At 38.6% G+C, this 10,477-nt stretch overlaps 1 protein-coding gene across 4 annotated transcripts in view; it reads right to left on the bottom strand.

Annotated features, from left to right (window-relative positions):
* Positions 1–2,983: 2,983 nt before the first annotated feature.
* TRAK2 (trafficking kinesin protein 2) overlaps positions 2,984–10,477 on the bottom strand; it is a 47,182-nt gene continuing 39,688 nt past the window's right edge. For all 4 annotated transcript variants that reach the window (XM_063429851.1, XM_063429849.1, XM_063429852.1 and 1 more), the window contains 7 exons: positions 9,651–9,788; positions 9,472–9,551; positions 8,558–8,746; positions 7,274–7,563; positions 6,652–6,918; positions 6,185–6,284; positions 2,984–6,026 (listed from right to left, as the gene is read on the bottom strand). In XM_063429851.1, coding sequence (XP_063285921.1) covers positions 5,354–6,026; positions 6,185–6,284; positions 6,652–6,918; positions 7,274–7,563; positions 8,558–8,746; positions 9,472–9,551; positions 9,651–9,788 — 1,737 coding nt within the window. In that variant the 3' untranslated portion in view covers positions 2,984–5,353. The remainder of the gene's footprint in view (positions 6,027–6,184; positions 6,285–6,651; positions 6,919–7,273; positions 7,564–8,557; positions 8,747–9,471; positions 9,552–9,650; positions 9,789–10,477) is intronic.

Here is a 10,477-nt window from a genome sequence, read left to right as displayed (position 1 = left end):
AGAACAGGCTTGGAAAACTATGTTTCGCTGGTACACCACCCCGATACAATTGTATAGGATGCACAAACTAGAGAACGACGACTGTTGGAGGGGTTGCGGGACCCAAGGTACGTATCTCCACATGTGGTGGGAATGCGCTAAGATACGAGGATTCTGGAAGGCAGTGGAAGGCCTGATGCTGCAGTTATTTGGTAGACCACTGAGACTAGATCCGTGGATATACTTGTTAAACAGATCGGTGGAAGGGTGGACTACGCGGGAACAGAAACTGATACATAAGGTAACTATGTGTGCACGCAGAGCGATAGCGAAGGCATGGCTTACTCCAGAAGGCCCAGAGTTCACGGGAGTTATATCTAGAATTAAAGAATGTAGAATTATGGACGATCTTACGGCAAGGGTGAGGGGGACGTCCATGGCCTTTCGGAAACTCTGGGAACCTTGGGACGATAGCACAATAGGCTCGAGTGGCTCCTGAGTCGTATCCTGATGGTTATGGACCGCAGCGGGGCTAGCTGGACTGGGCCCAGCTTCTCGTTGAGAGATCATGGACACGCCGCCCTCCCCCTCCCCCCTCCCCTTCCCCCCCCCCCACCTCTTGCCTTTTCTTTTTTTCTTCCCCATTTCTCCGACCTGGCTCAGGTATCTCTTTCTTCGTCTCTCTTCTTCTCTCTTTTCTTCTTCATGCTTCGTACTGTTTCCACAGGCTAGACTTAGCGAACGGAGGAATTGGGTAGTACAGTTAGGGGTTTGAAAGGCTATTATGACAGCTGAATATTTTCTCCCCACTGGCCTGCGTATGTACCTAATATAATTTTTCCCCTATAAAAGGCGAGGGCCGAGCAGGGGTTCGGACCCAAGCATACAGTGTAACGGAAAACTAAGATTTACGAAGGAGGGTCTGTAATTTACTCGGCCTCATCCTTAGCCCAACAGAGTGTGTTTACCTGTCAAACTAAAATGCAAAAGGATGCAAATACTAACAAGGGGTATTGTGAAACGAAGTTTAAATTTACTAAATACCTCAATGGCCGGCAGGCACTATCGGTTTAGATAAGAAAACTGAGGTCCATAACAATGTAATTGTAAAGTCGTAAAGATGTATGATCCCGTAATGTTGACAATGTTGGAAATTTAATTTGTGTTCATTACTTTTTGCCATGTTTGTGCACCTACAAACCTGTGTATTACATCAACTTTGGAAAGTCTGTGTGAAAATTAGGACCATCCTCTCTAACATAAAATGAAAATTAAGTTTCAACATGAAACTTGTTGCCGTTCATAAGACAATTATAAAAAAAGTAACATTCTATTTCATATTGAAGTCAATGTATTTTATTCCCAAAAGTGGTCTGTGCATGGCACCATAAATCTATTTAGTCTTTCCACAAACAACTCTTAAGCAGTTAAAAAGTACAAAGATCAAAAATGTTTATTGGAGACACATAAAAACAAGGTATTCAATATTTTGAAAAGGCAATGTTTTTAAAGCAACAATGCAACAGGATAATTATACAACGCATTAAATAGCAATATATAAAACAAAACCAGGTCTCTTCGTTAAATAATTGGTGCAAAATGTAAAACAAATAAAAACAAAACATTTCCCATTTGTTTAATTCGGCTTTTAGCTTACATTAGAGGAGTACAGACAGGTTGCCGATCCTTAGACAGTGCAATGGTTCAAGGGACATTAGAGGTTGTTGGATTCATTAAACCACACTAACAATTCAACTCACTGCCATTTTAAATTCCCTTGATCAAGCAATGTGTTGAAAAATTACCAGTATAGCAAGTTCCTTCTAAATAAAAACAAAACAAAAAAACACCTGTGGCGGATCACCTGTTTTATAGAATTTCGCAGTGCTAGTTTTGTAATTTCTTCTTAGAGTTGTGATTTTACAATGATAAGCAAAACGGTGACTCATTAAACATGCTTACTCTAGTTTTAGAACTAAAATATTTGATGTATGTTTAAGTTGAAGCTAGGAGTTTTATTTTCAATGCAGAGTGCTTAAGTGAAACGCGTCTGCATCTAAAGGGACACTACAAACAGAGCAACCGGCGTCCCTTCGGGTACAAGAAGCTCCACTCTATACAATTCATCACAGTTGCAGCACTTTGCATAACTACTTTATAAGCATTTATAAACTGCTTCAAAGTATTTATTAGCGTGCAAAATAAACTCAGATTGAGGTTTCTGAATGACGTTAGCTTGGGACTGCTGAACTGAGTAGCTCTCTTTCTGCTGGGAATAAACAAACAAAAAACAGACACAATGGAAGGGTCAGGACTCTCTGAAAACGTTGAGCCAAATCCTGGAGAAAATTTCAGATTAAAACCAAATGAGGAAAATTTAGAGATAAGTTTTGTGTTGCATATTTTGTTTTGTGAACCACATCCACAATATATTTAAAAGGGGCTCCATCCTTCATTGCTGAAAACTGGCATCCGGATAGTATATAATTGAAATGAGTGTATTTTATGGTTATTGTCTATTAAAATATAATAATAGTAAAAAGGGGTCAACTTCAGCCTGGCGTATCCCTATAAAACAGGAAATGCAATCCTGTCTGAAAAGGTTCAATCAATTAAGTCTACCAAATGAGTAAACAATTTGTGGCTCTGCAATCTGTAAATGGACCCCAGCATCAGTGAAGAAGAGCCACGGTGATGCCTATACAATATTAAAGCAACACTATAGGGTCAGGAGCACAAACATGTATTCCTGTCCCCTATAGAGTTAAAACCACCATCTAGCACATTGTGCAGCACTGCCCCAGGAAGCACTTCTGAAAATATAGTGTTTATTGCAAAAAGCATGCAGTGACTGACTATAGTTACCAGACACCAAAACAAATACATTAAGCTGTTGTTGTTCTGAAGACTATAGTGTCCCTTTAAATAATTCCTATGATATGGATTGATGAGATTTTCCCTTTGATTAGCTAGAAGTGGACGGAAGAGAGATTTAAAAAAAAAAAAAAGTGCTAAATACTGTATCACAGTGAGGTTTTACATGGTGGTAAGTGCCAGTTTATAGTAGTAATTTTTTATTTTATTTTTTTTCAAATTTGATGCTCAGTTGTCTTTCCTAAAAAGAGTTAAATACTCAGTCTAACACAAAAGTCACCCTGCAATATTAGAGAACTCCAAGCCTATGCTGATAACTAGCAGTTGGCTATAGGAGCAGCAATTTCTAAAAATTGTTGCCGTTAAACAAAAAAGAAATACTGGAGCTGTTAATCAAGCAGCTCAGAACATTTAGTTCTGTGTTGCTTATATCAATGTTATCACTCTCAGAAGAAAGATCTGCAGCACAGCCCATGCTAAAAAAATTACAGCCGAGTTCACTAAACAGTAATGGCCGGTTCTTAAGGTAAATATTGATTTCTATTTTATGCCAATATTTTAACGCATTAGCTATATAATTACATTTTAAAAAAGGGGTCAAATTTCAAAAAGAAAATACCTTTAATATACCAGAATACTGAGGTTTCAGGCTACTAAGGCAGTGATATCAGGTATCTCACACCATTATCAAATATCTAACATTATCAAATGGGAGAAAAAAAATAAAAATAAAGCTACGAGCCAATCAGGAAGGCATTAATAGTTTTTCTTTAAAGTCAGTTATATAACTTGAAATACATAATACCAGAGAGTAAAAGTTGTTGCTCTTTGGCATTCTTGCACCACTCACTCATCACTGGATGTCAATGTCAAGATAAAACAGCCAGAACTGAACAGAACATACAACACAGTTAAAAAGTAAATATACATATATTGCATGCGTCTAGGTTCAAACCCATTTTGCCCCAGGTTTCCGTTTTCACTTTGTTGACACACCAACAATAGCAATAGTTTGTTAGAAGAGAAATACAGTCACAAAGATTATTTCTGCATTAGCTCTACACACGGCACTAAAGAAAGTTTACTTTCTGGTTAATATTTACAGAAATGTACATAGGCGGAGGGATTTGATATATTGCACAGGGTTGTTTTGCACAAGATTACAAAGGGTACAGATCAATAGGCTGATAAAATTCAAAACAAAAACACTGCGAGACCCGATAATGTCAGCAATACAAATAATTCCTTCACTCAAACCAAGGAATAGTGCAGGCAAGGCCGAAACAGCTTCATTGAACGACCATATATCCTCTCCCACACTTGATTTTTTTAATCATCACAGACGTCTTTAATGCAGATTTAAAATGGGTTGCTTTATTTCTCATTTAATTTTTTTTTAACTATATTGAAATTCACAACCCAGCTCGTCTGCACTGTAAGACAGTGATATCCTAGGGCACCTGCAATTCTCAATTGAATGCCACAAGACAAGCAATCTAATGCACTTCTTGCTGTAAATTATTTTAAGAAACCATTGTGCTTTATCATCATACAAGATTTTTACCTAAACCATTTTTTAAAAATTACCTTTGCTCAAGAGGCAATACATTATATTGGGTATTCGTATCCACCTATCATCTATCATAGTCTTTATGAATGTTGCCCACGTAATACGTATATCATGGGACCAACAACTGGCAAGATTAATATTCCCATAACCCTCAGGGAACAGAGGGTCTTAGCTTACTCATTCCTCCCAGCACAAAAAGAACCCCAAACATTTAACCTTAGTGTAACTACACCACATTACGAGGCATGAACAAGTGGCTATTTCCTCCAATGCATATTTTGAATGTATTCTCACATGAGGATATAGATTTTCTTTTTGTTTGCTGTATTTTTATTAACTATTTATTTTACTGAATAACTACACAACCATTAAAGCTATCCAGACTTCAAAAGTGGTATAACAATGTGTGTTTACCATATTTTACTTTTCTTTATTAACGGCTAACACTTCATGTAACATAGTTTTGGTCCAAAGTGTGCTAAATGCATCTATCTATCTTACTTCAATTACACTCTACAAGGTATTTGAAGTTCCACTTACATTTATCTTCCACTGTCCTCTTAGGACATTCCACTGTTTAATTTTTGTTTATTTTACTGGATATTTCAGTGGCAACTTTTTAAAATAGGTTCTAGCACATTGTGCACGCCTATATTTTCATTTCAAACTCTTTAACTTTGCTTACGACAGTTCTATACCAAGATTTCTCTATCCTCACATTTAATAAACCTTATTAGAACCCTTTAACTTATCTCCTACTTGTGCTTCATTCAACATTTTCCTAAATTCTTGATCCTTTAGAAAAATTAAATAAAAAAATCTTCCTGTACCATCAATTCTTCTTCTTCTTTTCTACATGCTCAAACCTTCAACAACTTTCCTTTACCAAACTCCGACACAGTGGACAATTAAAAGCAAATTGCAATCTTATCAGCAATCTTCCTTCAAGCTACCCATTTTTGGAGAAGATGTAGATACCTGAGGTACCATGCCCCCAATTAAAGCGGGAAGACTCTGGTTCCGCCTTAGCCCCCCCAACAAACTACTGCTTGGGGTAACAAACACAGCAGACTCTTGTCGCTTCATCCCGTTACGTAATGTTGAACTTTCTTCTTGGGCGCTGTTGCTCATTTGGTTCACCACTCTTGCAATGCCCAATCTTTTCAGTCTTTCTACCAAGTTCATTTTCAACTGTCCCAGATCAGGCTGGTTCCTAGTAGGTTTTAAACCATATACTTCCTGCAAAAAGCTCTCAGCTGGTCTGGAAACAGCTAAGAAACTTTCTGATGGATTTGCACGCAACTCAAATTTCAAAGGGGATGGACATGGAGAATGGGAGGGTGAATTGGGTGGGGTTGAGGGTAGAGTTAGTTTGTCAAGTTGTGGTTTCCCTATGGCAAGGTCGCTGTTCCCCTTGGCAGATATCCCTTGTTCCTGCAGGAGTTTGGCCAAGTTACTTTTGCTGCTCAAGTTGTTTGCAGGCTCTTGTCCTTTGCTGGGAGATTCTCCTACACTCAGTCGACATGACATAGCAGGGGAACTAACCATTGTGCTGGTGGAACAAGTATTGCTGATGCCAAAAGATGAAGGAGTGTACATGGAGCTATAAGGGGAGAAAAAAAAAGTCAATACCCTATACATTTATAAGAGAGGATGTAATGAAGGCTATTTAGTATTAATAGCCCCAAAGTCTAAATGCAGGAACAACATCTGTTAATGCCACTAATATTTCATATTAAGGTTTCAAAATTGTTGCCTCACCTGGGGGTAACCTGAGTGATGTCTGACGGATGGAGGATACGGCAGGTGGTAAAAGTGAATGTGGAGAATGTGCCACAGTGGCATTTGCCAGGGTTTGAGGCTAGAATATACACAATATAAACGTAAGGTTACTTACATACATATTATATAATGTCTATCATATTAAAAACCAATATGTGCATAAATAGGTGTAGGCAAATTTTGTCTCAAGTACTCTATCTCGTCATTATACTCCGTAAAACAAAGATCGTAAAGATCATTGTAACGCTATGACACCTGCACAAAATGCATAAAATATATACATGTTGTGGAGCATTTCTTTAAATGGTCTATAAATTAGATTTACTCATGTACTAACTTTAAATCACACTTTTTTACATGTGCAGATGCTAACTCCATACAATTTACAAAGAAATAACTTTAGCTGATGGGATAGAAGCAATGCTGATATGCAATTCAAGTCATACCAGAACTTGGGGCTGAAGACACACAGATGGGTGGCAGAAATATATTTAATGATGGATTTGGCACATCTTCTTCCCTTTTCTGTACTTGAAACGTTATCCCTTCTTCGTCATCCTCCTCTTTTTCATCCTCCTCCAGGTCACAAAGGTGATATTCAGCATCCTCTGGTAGGGGCTTGAAGCCTTTGGTCAGAACACCGGGACGTGGATCCAAGATGGTACCCAAATTAGGCTGAGCCAACTGTTGCCACTGATGGAGAGTCTGAGAGCCTGAACACAATATACAGAAATACAAAGTTTTTATTTTTGGCGTTATTATGTTAGGAGGTATTTGGTGATTGCAGAGACTTGCCGAAAAGTCAAGCTGCCATCCACCAATGACCAACTGATTGATCAATAGGCAAGAAATTACACATACTACATGGGACTTTCATATGGACACAATATATGGTTTGTTATAAATCCTGACTATTTGATACAACTAACAAAGGCAAATGGATAGACAGAGTAAAAGGCAGAGGGAGAAAGTGTTTTTTTTTTTTTTTTTTCAGCCAGTAGAAAGAAAAGCGGAGACACTGAAAGAAGGAAAGAACTAGAGGCAGACAGGTATAGGTTAGATCCTCACCTTCAATAGGTTTGACAATCTGTAACTTCTCTGGCAGCAAGCTGCGCAAGGTACTTGAGGTAGCAGAGCAGTCTGTGATGTCCGAGTAGTGAGTTGCCATGGAGAGGACACTTCCAGTTGGAGTACTGCAGCCACTGCTGTCCCACTCATCCTCTAGAAACCTCAGTTTCCTCTCACGCTCATCCCGAAAAAACTGCTTCTCACTCAGGTAATTCTGCCGCCGCAGGTGCAGTCTGTGAATGGCAGTTTCCAAAGCATGGTCTTCCTGAGTACCAGAATTTCTACTATTTCTACACAAGACAAAAAAAAAAAAACAGTAATACATGTGAAATTAGAATTGCATGAAACTGCCATTTTGAGGTATGTTTTTTTGTTTTGTTTTTTAATTTTTGTTTCAGTTGCTAAGTGTAAACGACAAACAGCAGGTCTCGCAGGTCTCCAATAGCAGTAAACAAAGTCTCCTCCGATGGTAGAATCAAGATAAACAGTAGAAATGTAAACTTTAACGCGCAAGTCTCAAGTTAAATGAAAAACAGGTAGGAGGATGCGCAGGTCTCAGGTCATGTATCAATTTTAATAAAAACACAGATAATAAGCGACATGGGTTCTCGGGTCCCCTATGTATCTTACAACTCGTTAGTCCCGGGTCTTTCTGCGTGACCCTACATATCTACAGATCTGTATGTTCAATGGTGACATTGAGAGGTGTATAAAGCGGGGGTGCGGTGCATCTGCATCGTCCCAATCTGAACAATCATTATCCAATTGGTGGGGCCTCAGATGAATAGGGAAGAAAGATACAAAAAAAAAGGGGGGGGGGATGGTAGTTTATCGTCTTAGGTTTTCCCGTAGTTCCATCTCAGTCAGACTGGTGTTGGAGTGGTTTTGTAAACTCAGCTCTCGTAGTCATTAGCAATATATTCAAATCTCCGAGTAGGACGATGTATGTTTGAATAAGTAATAGATTTTTAAAGCGACTTACTGACAAGTGTCTTATCTTTCATTTTGCAAAAAAGTGGAACATTTGTTGTGGCACAAGATCCAGCATCCAGAATAGGGAAGGTTCTGGGAATTCCAACAGCGAAAAAGGGATGCTGATGCATAATAATCAAAGCATCAAAGGTATGTTTACGTGTGGCACTTAAGATCATAAAAAGAATCTGCATCTTGCACCTCGACAGATGTTTCACTTTTGGAACCCAGGAGCAAATCATAACATTCTAAAGATTATTGCAATAAATCTATGTTCATGTGTAAACATTTTCTAGACTTTGTCAGACATACTTAGATTGCTGGCTCTTTGTCACATCTTCCTTCTGCTCTACTTTCGTAACAGATTGGAAAGGCAAAGGGGTCATCACTACACCGGATTGGTTTGAGCCTGGAATTGGCAAAGGAAGAGGAAGTGTGGAAGATCTGGTGCGAAGCTCATTTGCAACCTTTACGGTATCGAATACACGTTTTGGCTGGGCCCTGAAAGCACAAATCACAAGAAAAGATTATCAGTTAGAAAACCGTGTACAGTTGTGGATTCCAAACTCTTCTTTCTAGAGAAATATGCATATGTATTGCCAAACTGACTTAACAGTTTTAATTAACTGCCAGGTGGGAGTCCCAATTTAAATCCTGGCAGACTGAAGTCAACCTAGTACAGCCCTGATGTCCGTGTGTTCATGGCACAATTTGAGGTGCCACTGCACAAAAGTGGTTCTCAACACAGTACTAAAGAGAACCCAACAAAATAGGTTTTGCCAATATCCCCACTGAAACAGCATTGGGAAATGTATAAATACTGGACTGTTTGTGTGCTTTGAGGATTGGCTTGGGAACAACTTGTCTAGAGACATCTGTTCATGCTTCTCTTCCAACCCCTAACCTACTGCCTTCATAATGCCAAGACATTACCAATCATGTTTTGTTAACATTAAAATGGTGTGTTACTAAATGTACTTCACATATTATCAAAATGGTAAAAAACAGAGTTTTGCACGTGTTCTGAGCATTGTGAAAGATGCACTCTATGTATGATTAGTTAAGTATCTCTAAGGCTCGCTGAATACAGATTGGGAAAACTTTTGTTTAACCATTCCCCCCCCCCCCCCCCCCCCAAAAAAAAGGAAGAAGAGACCGCTCACCAATTACATCTTATTGCTATTATTCCACAAAACTTCCACTAGAGCGTTTAAAATAATTTTTACCTTCTTTCCCCAAAGTTCGACTCTTCATCCAAACTAAGCTGTCTCCTCATGGTGCCCTCAATTTCAGCCGCCAGGGAATCCTAATATGAAGACAGTATATATATTTTATCCCATTTCATTCATTCTACTGGTAAAAGCATTTTCTATTATTACGAAAATATATCATAGGATGTCCGTACCACTGGAAACACACTGCAGGACTGAGGACGCCTGAGAAGTGCAGAGGGGCTGGCTTTGCATTTCAGCATTTTCAATTCTTCCCGAGATTCTTGAAGCATCCCTTGGCATTCTGCATTGCGGTCTTGCAACTCATGCAGCTGGAGCAAATAGAAAAAAAAAAAAAAAAATTCAACTTTTTTTTGCTTTTTTGTGTGGATAATTTATAGACAATAGATCCAAGAAGTGGCACTGTAAACAAAGCTCAGTCTTACATTTTGAGAAGAATTAATGGAACTCTATGGTTTCCCACTTATTTTAAATGTCTAATATCCATCATGAACTTGTTTAATCTATTTTGGCCTTTCTCACGCCTGATGTACGGGTGGGATCGTCATACTGGGTGAAACATTGCCTGGGCCATCATTTGATGGGAGAAAAAAAAAAAAAACACTGAACACAAATCCAGAGTACCTACTCTTATACTTCGCTAGGAGAGACATTATGGTGGTTTTATTTATGGTGTATGTTTAATAAATGTATACTTTTGCTTTTAGTAGAACAGAGGTTTATTAGGTATTTAAGCTTGCAGTCTATCACTGCCATTCACGGTTAGATGTACAACACAGAAGGGAATTTTCCACATTAACCAAGCAGCTAGAGAGGGGCCAGGCTTTGAGTGATGCAGAGAGCGCTGCTTTTGTTAAACAATTGAAAGGCGGTTTGACAAAAAACATGGGAATAGCACACAATATCCCTTGTATCATTATCACAATGAGTTGTAGTAGTTATGGTGCTTGGAGAGCATTAGATTTCCATTACTGTTCGCTGACCTCAACTATAAAGTAAC

This window comes from Pelobates fuscus, chromosome 8 (assembly GCF_036172605.1).
Source record: "Pelobates fuscus isolate aPelFus1 chromosome 8, aPelFus1.pri, whole genome shotgun sequence".
NCBI classification, from domain to species: domain Eukaryota; kingdom Metazoa; phylum Chordata; class Amphibia; order Anura; family Pelobatidae; genus Pelobates; species Pelobates fuscus.
Note: the sequence above shows the minus strand (reverse complement) of the source record. Positions and strands in the feature narration are given on the sequence as shown.